Source organism: Echiichthys vipera (genome assembly GCF_963691815.1).
Source record: "Echiichthys vipera genome assembly, chromosome: 23".
Taxonomy (NCBI): Eukaryota; Metazoa; Chordata; class Actinopteri; order Perciformes; family Trachinidae; genus Echiichthys; species Echiichthys vipera.
In genome coordinates, this window is record NC_139848.1 from 10,534,841 (window position 1) to 10,553,594 (window position 18,754).

The window sequence follows — 18,754 nt, forward strand, 5'->3', positions numbered from 1 at the left end:
ATGGTCAATGCCTTACCTTAACCATGCAACCGTCCAGGGGGCATCCTTACTAGATGCCCGAACCACCTCAACTGGCTCCTTTCAACGCAAAGGAGCAGCTGCTCTACTCCGAGTTCCTCACGGATGCTGAACTTCTCACCCTCTCTCTAAGGGAGACTCCAGCCACCCTCCTGAGAAAACCCATTTCGGCCGCTTGTACCGCGACCTCCTTCTTTTGGTCATGACCCAGCTTTCATGACCATAGGTGAGGGTAGGAATGAAGATTGACCGCTAGATCGAGAGCTTTGCCTTTCGGCTCAGCTCTCTTTTCGTCACAACAGTGCGGTAGAGCGACTGCAACACCGCCCCCGCTGCTCCGATTCTCCAGCCAAACTCACGCTCCATCGTCCCCTCACTCGTGAACATGATCCCGAGGTACTTGAACTCCTTCACTTGGGGTAAGGACTCATTCCCTACCTGGAGTAAGCAATCCACCGGTTTCCTGCTAAGAGCGATGGCCTCAGATTTAGAGGTGCTGATCCTCATCCCAGCCGTTTCACCGTTATTTGCTTATGAGCATTGTTTTTGATCACAAGTTACATTATGTCAATAAAAAATATACTGCGTCGATGTCCTTATTTCGACACCTTATCCATTTCTCCCATTCTCTATTAAACTCATCCTTCTTCACTATTATAGAATACGCCATTTTATCCACCACAAATATTCCCTGTACTATACCCAAGCACTGACTCCGTGACTCCGCTCCAAGCCAGTTTCTTGTAATGGCCTTCCTGCGAGCTGTGAGAAGGATTTTTACCAAATAATTATCTGCCTTCAGCACTGCTTTCGTTATATTGCCCAGGTACAGAATGGCACACTCCTTTGGGATTATCTATCCTATTTCCTCATTTTCACAGTGGACACATTTCTACCGCCGCACGGTGTATACAGTCATATCCCCCAACTCTATTTTCACATGAAACATTGCCCTATGTTTCCTTTTCACTGGTTTGGAGTGGGCTTTCAACAGGGACTCTGGAAATGAGCTGAATTGTACCGTCACTCTGTGGCAGTGAACTGCTGAATGGCCCAAATGATTTTATGGTAGCACTCTGTGTACAGTCCCCATATTATGACCTATACTTATGGATGACTACAGTTGTGGCGTAAATAAATCAACCTGTGTGTGTACAGAGAACAAACTCCATCTCTGGAAAGGACTTCTCTCACTAATATGGCCATCACAGGGAAAGACATCCCAGTCTGCTTATTGATCTCCTCTCACATCAGCAGAGCAGGCCTTATTCAATAAAAGCAGTCAGTCACTTATAATAATATTTTGGACAAATCAGAGCATGGTAGACACACAGAATGTTTCATGTTGCAGTCAACACCTTAATGAAAGTGACCAAGAGGTCTTAATGGATGCCATTTTACTCCAAATGGATGTTTTCTTCAATATCTGGAGTAGATTATCAGAGTACTGCATTTTACAGATGTACCCTGGGTAAATGTGCGCTTTAGAAAAGATGAACATATACAGATGTCACCACTCAAATGGAACACTTCTGCCCAACTTTCCAAATGATACAATCAACCACATCTTTAGGGTTTTTATTGTCGTACCGCACCACAACTTTCCCACATTATCCCTCATCTAAGTCCATAAAATTCACTCGCACTCCTACACAGACGGATACAGCTGGCCCCATAAGTATTTGAATTGCAACAACATTTGATGTTTTGGTTCGATGCGCTTGATGCTCTGGATGTGAAAAGACACAACGACTGTGAGATTTAAAGCAAAAATCCTCCCACGGTTCCTCCCACACTGTTAGATATCTAACATCAATCTATGATGCTCAGTGCATTTCAGGAGTTGTTTTATAATGAAGAGCTGCCCCTGTATTTTTTTTTATGCCTGTCCGTCAGCCTGCTTCATCTAGGTCCCCTTCACGTAGTGATAGCCTTCATTTCAATTGCCACACACCTTAAAGGCCCCATATTGTAAAAATTTGAATTTCCATGTCTTTTTTTTAAAGCAAGTTGAGGTGCTATAAAAATATTGTGAAAGTATCAAAATGATTAATCCACAGAGAAATGCACACAGCCCGTATTCAAAAACTGTGTCTTTAAACGAGCCGTCAGGACTTCTGTACGTTGTGATGTCACAACTATACTATATATAAATAGGAAATGCCGTTACAGTCATTCCCCGGCTGCAATGACACTGCAGAAATGCAGGGGTGCCGATGCGGAAGACCTGGAAGCGCTGACCCAATCAGAGCAGAATGGGTTTTTTCGGGAGGGGGTCTTAAAGAGACAGGCGCTAAAACGGAGCGTTTCAGACAGAGGGTGAATACAGGTACATTCAGACAGACATGATGAGAAAAATGATTTGTTTTTGAACATTAAAGCATGAAAACATGTTATAGTAGAAACCCAAAATGCAAGTGTTAATCTGAAAATGAGCCGAATATGGGACCTTTAGAAATCCCACAAGTCTGCAGCTACATTGCATTCTGGACTCTGTTTGGCACCGGTGAGAAAAAAAGACACTGCGGCTTTAATTCGAAGCTCTTTTCAAAGATATTGAATGAACAAATAAAGAACAGCAGGGTGCCTCAAACACATAGAAAGATCAAGATTACTGTCCATAAAAAGACCATTTTTAGCTTGTAATCATCTTTACCGTCTGCCTGTGTGAGAGTGTGGAACAGCAGGCTTAAAATGCTGCATTTTAACCTCTTAGTCACTGCATTACCTCATATTGCTTATTTTATAGTATGACACCCTCATTTCGGTACATCAAGTGAAAAAAAAATAATTGGAAACCGATTGTAGCAAATGTGAAATGGTTGTTAATGAGAGCAAAACAAAAGTTCATGGTGATTATGGGCTCTGGCGAAGACTGGCCCCCAGGCAGTGATTGTCTAATCATAGCTTATAGTAGGTACAGTAAGGTGTATTCACACACACCACCTGAGCAACACATATGCTTGTGCAGCACAGGCATAAAGAATATTTCATATATTATATTTAGGTGAATAAACAAACTAACATGCTCTTCTACGTCCCCTCTATCTATACTATCTTGTGCTAATGCCACTTCTGCTCGTCTCCAGAGAGAAGCACTGCCCGCGCTGCTCTTCCTGTCACATTGACGCCAATTGACTGAGGTAGCTGTCCACACACTGCAGCAAGAGCCAATTGACTTCTGACCCACCCGTGTAACAAAGCAGTGCCTCCCAGTGTTCCTGAATCAATACGGCTGCTCCGCATCACAGCAGCGGCGCTCAGATTGGCTCCCCCTGCACTGACCTTCCCGCGAGCCCGAGCGTACATCGACTGGTCGGGCAGGAGGAAATGGACAAGTCCTGGTCCGCTCCTGCAGCTAATGCTCAACACGGCCAAACTTACGGACGTAAGGGCAACTGAGGAACTTCCCATTGGCTGATAATTGTTTTCAAAGATACAACCTGGACTCCAACTGACCTCTTGACTTCTGAATATATTCACATATATTCTTGACTTTTTACTTGCTTCTCGAGCCAGCATAACGTATTGTAGCTGGGCTGAAAATCAGAGTTGTCCAACACTTCAACTATAGAAGTGGGGTGGGACTGCCTACTTTATCCATCATTGATAATCCTCTCCACCCTCTCCAACTCACACTGGTCAGGCAGCGGAGCACCTTCTCCAAAAGGCTGCTGCAGCTTCGCTGTCGTAGCAACAGATACAGGAAATCTTTCCATCACTGTATATAATAACTCTCTCACCTCTGCCTGACAGAGAACTCTGCTCTCTCTACTGTTTTGTTGTATATATTATTATTGCTAATTGTTTATAGCACACTGTGCACTGTATATATACACTCTGTATATATTGGATTCTATGTATGTTATGTACAAAGTGTTTCATTTGCTGGCCCACTACTGCTGTAATAAAATAATTTCCCAGTCTGGGATCATTAAAGTAATTCTATTCTATTCCATTTAAAGCCCCATTAGAGAAATTACCTATGTAAACATGCCGTCATATGAGACAAAATCACGCACTGATGCAGCAATGAAGAGAAAAGGTGTTATGCTACAGATCGTTTGGAGGTTTTGCTGTCAAGTACGGACCCCAGTGAAAAATCATCATTAGAAAGTGAGACTGCATCTTCATAGCAATAAATCAATATTCACACACTGCAGAAGTGGAGTGGAAGGGAAGGCTGCAAACACAGGATGGCACAACCCCAGAGAGGGGACTACGCTGCCTGTTGTTCAGAAAATGAACGGACCTACTCGTTTAGTTGACAAATCAATTTTTGTTCTTTGTCGTGTTATTACCGATTTAAAAATCCGCAAAGCTGACCTTTAGTTTGGAAATTACTTTAAAGACTGTATTGATGAGTGTTGTTCAAATATCAAAGTTTCTTCACACAAAAGTTAACCTAAAAACTTTTTCGAAAAATAAATGAAAAACCAGACTAATTGACCAGCAAACAATAAAACTGTGACACAACCGACTGCTTACCGTCCATTCCTAGACAAAGCGAACTCAACTCCCTCTCTTTGGAACGGCATCAGGCGCTGCAGGAGCTTGGGAGGAAGGCCTGACAGTTGCTGTGACCATCTTGTATCACAGCAAGAGGTCTGTAGGCCATTATCATCCATTTCCAGTCGTATTTACTCATCAGTTTCTCGGCCCTTGCTCAGTCAGCTGGCTCTGATTTTAGCCTGGAGGAAAAAAAACATTGGTAAACCAAGTTGTCACACAAAGATCTATTAATCTATTTTTACCATATTGATTGCTGATGTTTTGTAATAATGGTAAGGAGCTTTCCTCTGCTGCTCACTCGCACTGACAGGAATATCATTATTAGAAGCTGGGTGACGCAGTACAGTGGACAAAGAAATTCTGATAAAAGTTGCCTGTCTCAGCTGCCACCAGTTACAGCAGCAACAGCATCTTTTTTTTGGGTTGGCTCATCCGGCTGGTGCTGTCTTGGTCAATCCAGGCAGAAGTTTTCTGCCTCCACATGCAATTACAGTTATTGGTGAGTGTATACCAACAACCCCCAAAAAACAATGTGTCGAAAACAGTAACAACTTACAATAACAAGTGTTGAGCTGGAAGTCAGAGAGCAAGCTGTGTCTACACTAAATGGCAAAAAGTCAGATTTTTTGTGCATGTTTAATAAAATGTAATTATTATAATGCATAATAACAATAATATACTCTATAGTAGCAAATACAAATAAAATGTGATGCGTTATTCACAGCCTTTTCGACATGACCAATAAAAAACAAGTGAAATTAATAATTTGATCTGTTTTATTTAGCTGGGGCGACACGTGGTGGTTAGCACTGTCGCCTGACAGCGAAGGGTTCCTGGTTGGAATCCCGGGTGGGGCCCTTCTGTGTGGAGTTTGCATGTCCCCCCCACGTCTGCGTGGGTTTTCTCCGGGTTCTCCGGTTTCCTCCCACAGTCCAAAGATATGCTCGTGTTAGGTTCATTGATGACTCTCAATTGCCCGTAGTGTGAATGGTTGTCTGTCTCTGTTTGTCTCTATGTGCCCTGCGATAAACTGGCGTCCTGTCCAGGGTGTCAGGCCTGATCTGCTGCCGGGATCTGCTCCAGGCCCCCGCGACCCCAACAGGGACAAGTGGTTGAAGATAAATGAATGAATGCTACATCCTATTGGGTATTTCTAAGCAAATATTCAACAGTGTATCCTGATAAAAATGTCCCCATTTGGGCACCCACAATTCCTGGAATCGTCTCTGCAAGGTGAGATATTCTGACCTGGAAGAAGTATGTTCGTCAAAGATTTGTGTTGAATCATGTTAAGAGGCTGAAGGTCCTCAAGGCAGCGGCCGCGGGTTCGACTCCGACCTGCGGCCCTTTGCCTCATGCCCCGCCTCTCACCCCATTTCCTGTCTTCCTATATAATAGAGGCTTCAAAAGTGCCAGAAATAATCTTTAGAAAAAAGTTTTGTATTGAGTTTAGGGTTCAAACTTAATTTATCATATATATATATATATATAAGAGCAATAGTTCTCAAACTTTGTACATGATGTACCACTTTAGAAAATAACAGGCTTTCTTAAGTACCATCACTAAGACCAATGTTAAAATACAGCAGCGTAGGCCGACACTATTCAGCTAGGGACAGGAAGGTTTATTCCTAATCAGAAGAATATTTATTGTCGACTTTCTTCAGCCACGCTGTATGAAAGGGTAGCATCAGAACTGACATGTCAGACCACCTAAAGCAGGGGTGTCAAACTCAGGCCCGGGGGCCAAATCTGGCCCGCGGTGTAATTATAATTGGCCCGCAAGATCATATCAAGGTTCTCTGAGAGCTGGCCTGTGAGTATAAAGCACATGCACGTCTACTTTTCTGTTGACAAACATGAGCATCCATGCTACCAGTCTCTGTAGACAAACTAAATCCACCCCTCCCCAAAAACGACCCAAAGAAAGATGGAAAACAGGAGCTTTCAGCAGCGGTGGGAGGCAGATTATGTGTTTATGAAGGTAAAGAGCTGTTTGTCTCGTCTGCAGAGCCACCGTGGCTGTGATCAAAGAATCAAACAGAAGAAACACCACGACAAGAACAAGAACCTGCACTGAAAAGGTGCAACATTACATATCTGGAGAGAAGGGAAATCATGCACATTTGCGGTCTTTTTTTTTTTGTTTTTTAGTAAATATTAAATTTGGCCTGCAACTTTGTCCCAGTTTTTAAATTTGGCCCACTGTGAATTGGAGTTTGACACCCCTGACCTAAAGAAACCAGGATGTAGCTTATGAGCTCATGGCACTGGAGCTAGCAATACGAACCGGAAGTAAACAGACTTGCCTTTAGAAATAAAAGCACCACTCGTACTTGCACCTATTTGTTGCATTTGACTCTGGTAGGGCTACATATATCTACCATGTGAGTGGAAAAACTAGCAAGCTAACATAAATGCACCTTTATTAGCTATATTACAATATGTTCCTTATAGCCTCATTAGCTATATTACAATATGTTCCTCGTAGCCGAGATGACACGTTAGCTTACATTGCATGCCACATAAAGTTAGCTAACTGCACATGTAAAGGGGTTGTATTAGTAAAGCTAAATAAGAAGAAAGCGCCATTATTTTTCCGTTAGTGTATGCGTGGTTTTGCCTACCAGGTGGGACAGTGGGACGAAGCGCAGCTTAGGAAAGAAAGAGCAAAGTTTCGCGGCAAACTGAAGGTTCACTCGGTTTCTATCACCAGTTCACCCAGGCTCCGCAGCGCCGCACTATGCAATGCAACTTCCTGGAACTGTATGAACTATTGACGTTATCACAGTTCACACAGAAATGTTTTTTAAAAGATATGTGAGAAAAAAATGACGGAATTGTGACAAACCGCGTGCCACAACGCAACCAAAAAAAAAAATCCAGCAACGAGAAGACGTGACATATTTCCAACACCCTACGTTGAACGTAGGGATCTGACGCACCCCCCCAGCCTGCTGGACTGACTCCGCCGTCTCTCCTTCACTCGTAGCTTACTTCACCCTGGGTAGAGACTGTTCAGACGGCTGTTCACCGATTGTAAACCAAAGCGGTAAGGTAACATATCTGCAGTGTATTGTCAAACAGTTACCGGTTAGCGGAAAAAAAACGTTAACGGTTAGCAGCACACATTGACAGCGCAGGGCGCCGGTGTTCGGCCGTTTTCGACCGTTAGCCAAGCCACATCGCCAGGTAATAATCGTTAGCTTAGCCCTGACACGACCCAACGCCAAATGGGGCTCATAATGTTGCCCTGCTCTTCGGAAATAGGACACACACAGAAAGCAGATATCGTGTTCAAATTGTAAGCGATCGTACTTAAATTCGGCGTTGGTCCCGACAAAGCAAGCAGCAGAAATTAAATAATACAGCGTAATTCAATAACTTTCAGGCCTGGTTCTCCCGGCAATATGCGGCAACGAACGGTGTGCACTGCACCAAGGTAACGTTAAATGTGAGCGTTAGCCATTTCAATAAACCGAGCTTTAATTGGGTTGTTGCACCCCTTGTTGAAATGTATTATCGGCCGTATTTTAGTGCCATGTATTATGTATCATATTGTAATGTCACGTGTTCTCCGGGGGTTTGTGGGGTTGTCGACAACCAAGGGAAGATTAAAAACAGCCACATTTCTAACGGAGTCTGGTGTTACGGGGTCGCTGTGGGGTAGCGTGCGAAAACTAGCATTTAATAGCTCCGAATGTTAAATCGAAACAAGTGCTTTACCTTTGGGGGGATTCTCCAAACCTTTATCTATGTTATGAGACGAATAATCTATTTTTATACTCTTTGCGACACGGGATTTGTTCTTGGTCGATGCAAAGCACAGGGAAAACACGCTTATTGATCAAACCCACGTATTAATTCATGACATATAACGTTACGCAGATAGCTTAAAGTGCCAGAGTTGACCAAATGAGGGCAAATGGGTTCATGTTGCATTTGACGTGAGAAATAAAAATGTACCAACGCCATTCAGTGCCCTCCAAAGGCTTGACACACAACGTAAATATGAAATGATATAATGCATGATGCAGTGTAGCTTTGCACATAAACAACCACAAGCATTCGTGCTAAGTGTGGCTTTTTAAACTAGTGTTAATACTGTATTATAAAGGGGAGAGAGAAACCTGATTTGAACTAGAGTTATTCTTGTAAATCATGCCATAAATCATACATCTAATAACCCATTTTGGTACATGTGTAATAAGTAACCCATACTACTATAATTCCCATGCTCTAACCCAGCCAATTATCGCTTCAGAGACCTAGTCGAGATGACACTGAAAGCTCGCAAGTTGCCACCTCTGAGGCTGAGCATCATGATAGTATCGTTTTCATGGAGGTACCAGCGGATCCTGGTGGGTGGAGAGTGGATGCTAGCTCAGTCCCTCCGGCAGCTGTTGCAGAGAGCGGAGATGATGTGTTAATCTTTTCAGAGCTGGTAACTGTGCTGTTCGGCGATATGTACATGTATTGTGTGTATACTTCATGGGGAATTATGGATATAATTGGCCAGTGTGTATGCTGATTTAGAAACTGTCAGTAAGGTTACATCCATGTCACAGTGATACGGTTATTGCAGTTGGATCAACGCTTGTTTTTACCTTCTGGGTGAGTTCTAGTGCAATAGGAGGTGGCAGAAAAGTACACTAAATTATTGCTCTCCTGTGATTGTGTGCACTCTGTGGCACACCCATCCCAGGCTTAAAATAAATGCTAACAATTGTTTGCCATAGCTGTTTCACCTGCTGCTGCAGCCGCTACTCTGTTGACCATTCATTACGCAGGTTAGGGCATATTTGGAGCTGATGACATTATCAGATATTGAGGTTGAGGATGCTGTGTAATGGCGTTCGCCAAAAGATGTGGCCCAGTGACTTAATAATTCATCGCCTTCCAGGGAGAAAATCTATCCTACCTATAATATTTGGTCTCGGCCATTAAATAATTCATCCGCCTATCCATAAATTGTTTGTTCAATTGGTGACCTTTTCATGGGATTAAGGAAGCACAATAATAAATTCTTCAGAGACCTGGCATAACGAATGGTACAATTATGAGGCAGGATTGGATCGGATCCGTTGTCGCAGCCTCGTGTCGGTTGCTAAGTGACAGCAGGAACTTTTTCCGCCCACTGTGTTTGCTGTTAAAGTCTGAGTGACTGAAAGGACAAAAACAATCACATTATGGCAGTCTAGACTTCGGCAGCGCACAGGACCTGTTTGTGACTTCCTATGTCTTTGACAGCACGCCAGTCACTTAGTGATGAGAGTGCTTCATGAAGTAGATTATTTCCAGAGCTCAATTATCACTCCCACCGTTGATATCTTCGTGACAGAATGCTTGATCTTTAACGAAATAAACAAGCCAAGTGAATTCTGGGGGAGGCTGTGATCCCTTGTTTTCCTATTAAATCCTCTAAAGTAAAAAAAATAATTAAAAAAATGCAGATTTAGATGAAATAGAGGTGGTTAGGGTGCGGTTTGATCATGCACAAGCAGCTGCTCGTCTTCCTTACCCAGTCAGTGTATTGTTTCCCAGCTGATCCGCCAATAAGCTTATCTGAGATTTGCCTAAAGCCGAATGTTTTATTGCAGTATTTTACTCTTCTGTTTCAGTAATGGGTGGTATTTCAGGTGGTGGCTCACTGTGAGTCTGCAGGATTAGCTGTAGCCTCGGCGTCTTGTGTGAAAAGCAGGGTGCCAGCTTTAATGGGACCGTAGCCCAGTGAACAGCTCGGCCTCTCAGCGGCCAGCGCCTCCCCATCGACTCTCCACCTGGTCTTTGAGCACCTAGCTGGCCACAGACATGTCGATCCTGTCCCCTATCCTCTCCTCCTCCCTGTTTGTCCCCTCTCCTTCGCTCTTTTTTTCCCCTCCTCTGTGCTCCTTTCTTCGCCTTTTCTCCCTCACTGTTCCACCTCCCACCATCCCGTTTCCTCCTCTTCCTCTCCTCTTCCTCCCGGCCTCCTTCCATCCATCCCATGTCCCTGGCTGCCCTTTCCCCCGCCTCCATCCTAAAGCAGAGTAGCTAATGAAGAGCCCCATTTAGCCGGTGACTTTGGTTCAGTCGGCGCTCCATAGCGCCGGCCGGCCTCGGCTGCCGTGACTGGCTGTTGAGGCTCTGACATCACATCGGGGCCAGCTGTTGATTTGGCGCTGTCTCCAAGGCTGGCTGGCTTGATGGGTTGTGGCAGGTAGACTTGTGCTCGCACAGCACTCTCCCTCCCTCCCTCCCTCCCTCTCTCGCTCTCTCGCTCTCTCTCTCTCTCTCTTTGTGACACCCACTCTCCCTCACCCTCTGCCTTTACACTCCCCTCTCCCCGTCCTACACTCTCACTCAGTCGAGCGAGCGAACAGGAGGCAGCAGGCAGCTGCCGAGGAGCGAGCTGGGAGGCGACTCCAGCCTCCTCTCCAGCAGATTGTGCCTGCTGTACAATGGAAACTAAAAGGTTGAGTAGCAGAAGGGATGGAGGGCAGAGCTGCCGGGGAGGTAGGTCCTGCAGCTACCATGCACTTTAGGACATCTCGCATGCTTTTTCTGATTTTCTCTTCAAATTCCTTGTTTATTATTAAGTTCAGCTTTTTCAACATTTTCTGTTTGTGCTTTCAAGGCTGTTGATTCTTGCCTAAGGTGAATGCGTGTTGTATTCAATGCTGTTTAAAAAACAAACAAAAAAAACAACATGTTAATCCACGATGGGGAAAATCTCTCCTGCATCAGCTTTTCTCTTTCTCTTCTCATTGCATGGCAGCGATTCACTAAGCAAGTGTGCCGTCTTTTCCTTTTGGCTTGTTAAACTCAGGGCAACATGAGATTTGGTGTGCTGTCAGTGGTGCATTACTCAGTGAGCTGAGCCAGAGCTTCCCAAATCTCCTCGCTAGTTCGCCAAACGCTGCTTCTGCTTATCATTACGAGCATAATTAACCAAGATCTGCCAATAAGAGGCTTCGCTCTGCATTGTTTCTCTAGCCAAGCTCATCCTCTCCCCTCTCTCCCTCTCTCCCCCTGTTTGTTCTGCAAGTGTTGACTGCAAATGGACTTTTAATGAGTCTGGCAGACTTTTTGAGTTATTCTCTTTTCATAAGGCTCCATAGATTCAAACTGCTAGACTTGCATGTTTTCTGTGTTTATCGTTTCTACTCTAATTGCCTAGATTGATATTCCCTGGAAGCTCTCCTATGGGATAGGTTATGGATTACCTACATGCTCCGCTGTGGTTTTAATTTATTAATACCGGCTGACTGCGCCTCTGCTTCACCACACCGCGCTCACACCGCTTTATGCGACCTGGAGGCAGAGCGAGAAGTGCAATTAGAGGCTCATTTGTGCCTGTTTATGTTTTTTTCAGTTAATTCAGTCTGAGCTATCACAGGCAGTTCCTTAAACTGACACAGCATTCAGCCGCTGTGGAAATAGAGGCAGCAAGCAGTGTATGAAAGTGATATACAATTTCATAAGCCTCATGCTAATCGTTTACTGGTCCAATTATATAGCTCCCCTGTCAGTGCTTCCCTTGCTTTGCAATTAGCAGAAATGACTTGAAAATGGGAGATTAGTTACTCAGTTTAGCAAGACGCTGAAATCAATTTTTATTGCAGCCGCGCCATGAGGGCAAGTCGGCATTAGTAACCTAATTAACTGTTTATTTGATGTCTGATTTTATCAGCCAGGGTGCATGTCCTGCACTCTGCTCAAGCCGACCTATTCTAAACCCCTGTTTTTTGTTTTTTTTGGTGTGTTTGGAAGTCGGCGATTTAAATGCGTAGCTGTACTATGTGTGGCTGCTCTCGCTGTGATTGAATTGTACAATTTTAGAAATCCGCAAAGCATAAAAGAGGTTAGTGACACAGTGCTGTAGCGTTCAGACATGGCATCACCTTTTATATTTGACTCTCTGCTATTGTTTCACAATGCTCCAATGAATAGAGCTGTGTTTAGTATTCTCCATCTCTGCAGACAGTATCCCAGCTGTTTGGCACCGCTCCTTCCGTTGTCCTTTTTTATGTGACACTTGCAAGAGCTCATCAGCAGCAATAAAGCATGAATTATTTTTTTCCGACATGTTATCTGCAGCCGCGCACAGGAAGATGCTCAGGCAACTTAAAGACATCGGTGGATTCCCTTTTCGTGATCAGCAGAGGCCCGTGTAGGTGATGGCTTGTTCTTTTCTAACCCCCGTGGTTGACTCATCTCCTCGTTCTCTACCCAGAATAGAGCCGGGGTTGGAGTGGCAGATAGAGGGAGGGAATGGAGGGTCCTTCACCTCCCAGTTGAGCTGGTTTTAGCCAAGACAAGAGCCCTGACCCATGCAGAGCTGAGCACAACAGAGCAGAGCGTAGGTGTGGAGGAGGGAAAGGTCAGCCTTTGGAAGAGAGGTGTGTGTGCGTGTGTGTGCCTGTGTGCGTGTTTGCGTTTGTGCGTGCGCCATCACCGGTAGCCTCTTATGCGCTTCAGTGCTGAAAAAAAAATTCTCATTAGCTTGCAATCGAACATAATTGTCCGTGAGAGTAGCCCGTTAAGAGCCTGGCGTATGATTATCTCGGCTCAGTTGACGGCCACCCGTATGACCCCAGTGTGGTTTTTTTTTTTTATCATTATTAATTTCCATCAAGAATATCCGTGCAGTGAAGAATGTGTGCTCGCATATGTGGTGGTTACACCGATCCTGCCGTTAGTCTTGATGATTAAAGAGTACTCAAATGATATTGTCATCTTTGAATTATTTCTGCTTCCTGTGTAGTCCGTCTAATTAAGCATGCCTGCATTTTAATACTTTAATGCAATTGTGTTCCGATTGTTTGGAGATGGGCAGGTGTGATACGTCTGTGCGTGTGAGCAAGTTTGCTGATGGCGTTAAAGGTGATGTGAAGGGGCGGCGCGACACTGAGCGATGCCTGAAGGAGCCTCTTTAAGGTTGCTGCGCTCTGCGGCGACAGTAATACCAATGAACCACTCCCTGTCAGCTACTGCACAATACTGGAGGATGCACAGGCAGGCGGAGCGTCTCTACAAGTTCTGTGTGTGTGTGTGTGCGTGCGTGTGTGTGTGTTAGTGTGTGTCTGTGTGTCTGTCTAAGGTGTGTTAAAAGCTGCTGAGTGAGCACCAATGGCACCGTGTTGTTTCCCTTTGTCCATGCCTGTCAAATGTTTTTTTTTTTTTTTAGAGGGGGTGCTGAGCATTGTTTGCGCCATTAGCATTCATAGGCTGTCGCCACCACACACACACACACACACACACACACACACACACACACACACACACACACACACACACACAGGCTCAGTGTGAAGCCCGCTCAGCAGCTCCGGTCATAAAACCTGGAGCGCCTATGGACAACAACTTTTACACTCCGCGTGTGTGCACGTGTGCGATAGCTGCAGGAGCAGCACGGAATTTCAGAGCAGGATCCACATTTTTTTTCCATTTCAGACATTTAGCTGGCACTTCTGTTTGCAATGGCATTGAATTGGCAGCACTTTTGCAAGCAAGAAGGGGTACTCTAAAGCCACAGCGGCAAAATGACCCCCCCTGTCACACCAGTATAACCAGAAAATAGGTGCATTTTGAAAAAGATGAAAGGCAAAAAAAAGATGAGCAGAGGAGGTACAGATTTCAGAACAAGAGGAAAAAGATATATGGCATCTAGAGATGACAAACCTACAGTAGAAGATTACTGGCTACAAACTGCTTCGGCAATGTTGTCTCCAGATGTAAGTACTTCTATAAATGACATAAACATTGATGAATGGATCCTGCCTTTGGCATCACACTCGTCTGCCAATGCCAGGGAGAATTGCTACAGGCAGAAAGGGACATTATCCTCACAAACTTACGGAAATGTCAAACACCATTTCTGTTAAGGAGTTGTCGAGATTGTACTAACACTAAATAACTCCGGAGTATTCGCGGTCGGTCAGGCAGTTTGAACAAAAGCAATGCACCAAGCGCTCGTTCCACGGCACACCGGTCCCACCCATCATCATCTCCTGGCTGCCGCTGTGGCTGTAGGCGGAGGTGTCATGAGTAGGAAGATTATAAAGTGGGTAGAGGATTCCACTTGACCTGTTTTCTTTGGCTTGCACGGAGGGGTCTCAACCGATACCACGGCGGGAGCAGCAGCCCGGACTACAGCATGGCACCTCGCCCGCTCACCGAGAATAGAGATTAGAGGAGGAAGCAGGGAGACAATGTGAAGCCCAAGCAAGGATCAGTTATGTACATTGCTGCAAGAGAATGTACAGCATCAAGTCATTAGATGTAGATCTGAATAACAGTTGATTCATGGATTAGGCGTTTTGATTGATAATGGCCAAATTCTTTGACATTGGTTCCATTGTTGACCGGTTTTCTATGGGTTTTGGACCGCAGGTCATACGAAGCAAGACATTACCTCAGGCTACCTCAGATTAGCAGATGAATAATGAAAATAATTGTTAGTTACAGCCCTTCTCGGATGTTTCTCATCCTAATTTGGCAACTGCAGCCAATAAAGTCAAGCAGTAATGTCACATTTTCACAATTTAGCGGAGCAACATGGCTAATTAAGGCGCCGGTTCAACAGAATAGCCAAGGGAAGCACACAGTAAAATACCGATCTAGTAAGAAAGCAGGAAATTACATTTACTGCATCACAAAAGACCTTTTCTCCAATATTATGTCACATTTTTTCTGCTCTTCTGTCGTTGCCGTTTTCCTATCTGCCCAGCGCAACCCGTGTCACCTTGTAGTTCAGCTCCAGAGGATTTTGCCGGAAAAATAGTTTGTACGCTCGATGATTTGAAATTTATGTGCCACCAAACGGCAGAGGATTTTCAGCCGAGAAATGCTATCTTCCCCCCGCTGCTCCCTGAATTTCTAATGCTTGGTTTTTACGAGGTTGGCAGGGGTGCCTTCTCCTGTTGCCTCCGCCGCACTCCTATCTCTGTGCTCATCAATTATTTATGGCGCATAGGCACGCATAGGCCCCGAAATACACACTCACAACACTTTTACTTTTTTTTCACTCCAGCACAAAAAATATTTCCGAGTCGCTGACATCCCGACTGCTGTCAGTCCACGCGACCTCTGCTCCTAACTCCCCCTGACCTTCTCTCACCCCTAACCCCGTGCCCCTCTCTGTTGCAGGTCAGCAGGGGTCATGATGGTGTCGGAGGCCCTGGTTGCTGTTCAGAGCAGCTGAAGCCGACATGGGCAAAGAAGTCTCAAATGGCATCGGTAGGCTCAGCCTCATCGACTTCACCAGCCACATCCTCCTTCGCCACAACCACCACTGGCAACGCAACAAGTACGTCTCCTGTCTTTTATCTGCTTGACCAGAATAGTCAGTCAGGGAATATGATACATTTTCTGGGGATATTAATGTAAGTTAGTGTAAATTAGGAAAATGCATGTGCATCCATAATTGCTATGTGATGATTATAAACTGGTTAGTTTAGCTGAACAGCCGGGGGCGCTAACTCTTCTCTCTGATGCCATTAGACCACTGCAGAAGGAGAGGGCGCAACAAGATGACGCCATTAAATGAGCTCCACACTTATTAGCCTCTAACATGCTCAGAGTGAGATATGGATATCATATCACTTTTTCCCCCACATAAAGAAATACTTCCATTAAGTACGCAAATATAGACATTTGCCTTTCCACTGTTGTGTGCAGCGCAGTAATTGCAATTTATGAATAAAGCCCTATAAAAATTTAGAAAATATTTTACCAAATCTGTGTTTGCGTTGAAAATGTACAGGCCACTTTTAAAACCTATGTATTCACATATTGACTCACTTCCATATTGACTCACTTCCATTGAAACATTAAGAATAGTCATTATGCAATTTCCTGTTATCCTGACACGGTACTTTTGTCTAACCCCACATCTTCGTTCCCAAAAGAGACACCGAGCCCTTTTCCCACCAATAATAAAGTGTTATCAGTCAGATCATTTTCTACTAGTCCAGTGTCAAGACCATCAAAAACCACCTGACCCTGAAAATGAGCATAACGAGAGACCGTGAATGGAATCTCAGGGAGCCAGGCTTTCGATTTTTAACCTAGACAAAATGCAGTTAATCATTATGTCATTCTCAAACCTAGTGGGATACGATGGATTCATTCAGATCAAGCACAGCAGTTATTTTGCAATGCACTCGATTGGTTGTGGCTCGGGGTTAGAAGTTCCCCCTCCTGCTACGGTATTGCATCATGAAAGCAAATTGCTATCATTACAGTGATTGAATAATCCATAATATGACTTTCCAATATTAAAGGCGCCTTAAATGTATATTTAAAAGAAAAATATGTTGATTTCGTTTTCTGCCTCACTCACAAGAGACCAATTTGCTGCTTGTAAAATTCCCCGATGCTTTCTTAATGCAACACTAAGGATCAAATGATGATCTATATTACTTATGCAGTCAAAACATCAGGGATTCTAGACAGGCACACGGTGCAATTACCTCTGCCATGAGAGCAGAGATGGTGAAATTCAAATCCATCAACGTCTGAAGCCAAATTTAGTGCAACACTCCAGTCCCATGATAAGAAAGTGTTTGGAAGAATGAAGGATTCGGTGAGGGACAAAATAACTATCCATCACAAGCCTGGGCTCTTGAAAATATCTGTCCAATATTGCAAATCTTCAACAGGGCGACTCAAGAGACTTCACTCATCAAAATGTCAGCAGCAGACACTAAATATTCAGAGGCGTGCACAGCACTCTGGAGTATTAAGCTGTTTTCCTTCAGAATGTACAAATAATGTAAAGCAGCAGCCGGCGTTGCTTTTGTCAAACCTCTGACAGGTCATTGAAATTCAACATCTGACTCTCCAGTGCCCAGCTCCATTTTAGCTAACCTCCTAGCCTTGCAGCAGCACCGGGTTAGCAGTACATTTGCCCGGCAGGAGAGCTCGGGAGAACAGCAGACCTCACTAGAAGTCAATTACTCTGACATAGAGGAGTCGGATGCCGCCTTTTTCTTAAAGAGAGAGCGGCTCCCGCTCGCTGTCTCGGCTCTTTTGGGACGGAGATAAACAATCAAGCCTCAATTGGCCGCTTTGCCGCTCAGCGATCAGATAGGAAAATGGCTTAGATCACTGCCGGGCAAATAGGTTGAGGCCCCCCCCCCCCCCCCGCTGATTGGCGAAGGCTGGAACACACACGCGGCCAGTCACGTACGCAGTGAAGAAGCACAGAGTAGACGCTGTCATGTGCGGATCCAGTTTTGATGTGCAAAGTGAATTTGATGAGCCCATCTCTAATTAACCTATTAATCATAGGTCTCATGTACCAGATGTCCGCCCTCCCTTCTTATGCCTATGCATGCGACTGTGTGTGTGTTTCACTGCATGGGGCCCGGCTGCATAATTAGGGCGTATCAGCAGGATGAACTCGCACCGTGACTCCAACATAGGGAGGTCATGGCATTACACAGTTATATCACGCAACAAGGCCGTATTTTTTGGTCTTTTACCCGGTAACCCAGAAGGTAGCAATGTTTTCTGCACAATGTTTGAACCAGTCATTAAATCAACCAAAATCTGGGTCTACTCTGTCGTGGCGTATTTTGGGGGTAAAATTAGGAAGTGAACATGAAGATTTTCCTGCTGAGTTGTGGCTTTTATATACTGTGTACTGAGGGCTGCAACTAACTGTCATTATCGATTCATATACAGATAGTTTACTAGAATGATTGGTCTATTAATGTATAAATAAATAAATATATGTCAGAAAATGGTGGGAAAAGTCCAACAAAAGTCCTCAAAGTCCAGGGTGATGTATTTAAATGGCTTATTTTGACACTCCAAAACCCAAAGAGATTCAGTTTGATATGATAGAAAACAGAAAAACAGGAAATCTGCACATCTGAGAGGCTGAACAATGGACATTTTCTGCCATTTTTGCATGGGCAGTTACTATAATGATTGATTGATTAACAAAATAGTCGGCGGTGATTATTTTTTTATCGATAAAAATATTTAATAATGTATATAGCTTGAAATGATTTAGGCTATTCCACATTTTTGCGGATAATGAATCGCATTCTTTAACCTCAAGCCAATTCGTTTAATACCAAATTAAGTTTAATACTGTGTTTCCATCACTTTCTGACTACACTCAGAATTTAAATTAAACACCATTAAATATGTTATGAGCTCACTTTGAGATATTACAAGATATTCTTAATTCCAGGGTCCAGCCGATATGGGTTTATGATCAAATAAAAAA

At 44.2% G+C, this 18,754-nt stretch overlaps 2 protein-coding genes across 11 annotated transcripts in view; one reads left to right on the plus strand and one right to left on the minus strand.

Moving 5' to 3' along the window:
- The window catches only part of zranb3 (zinc finger, RAN-binding domain containing 3), an 87,170-nt gene extending 79,859 nt beyond the window's left edge, over positions 1–7,311 (minus strand). For both annotated transcript variants that reach the window (XM_083938308.1, XM_083938307.1), the window contains exons 1-2: positions 7,158–7,311; positions 4,507–4,709 (exon numbers count right to left, since the gene is read on the minus strand). In XM_083938308.1, coding sequence (XP_083794434.1) covers positions 4,507–4,646 — 140 coding nt within the window. In that variant the 5' untranslated portion in view covers positions 4,647–4,709; positions 7,158–7,311. The remainder of the gene's footprint in view (positions 1–4,506; positions 4,710–7,157) is intronic.
- A 215-nt stretch (positions 7,312–7,526) lies between these two features.
- The window catches only part of r3hdm1 (R3H domain containing 1), a 45,038-nt gene continuing 33,810 nt past the window's right edge, over positions 7,527–18,754 (plus strand). For 8 of the 9 annotated variants that reach the window (XR_014593748.1, XR_014593749.1, XM_083937637.1 and 5 more), the window contains exons 1-2: positions 7,527–7,582; positions 15,661–15,820. The gene's annotated coding sequence lies outside the window, so the exon portion shown is untranslated. Of the gene's footprint in view, positions 7,583–10,916; positions 11,026–15,660; positions 15,821–18,754 lie in introns of those variants that run through there. The other variant, XM_083937638.1, reaches the window with a different exon arrangement.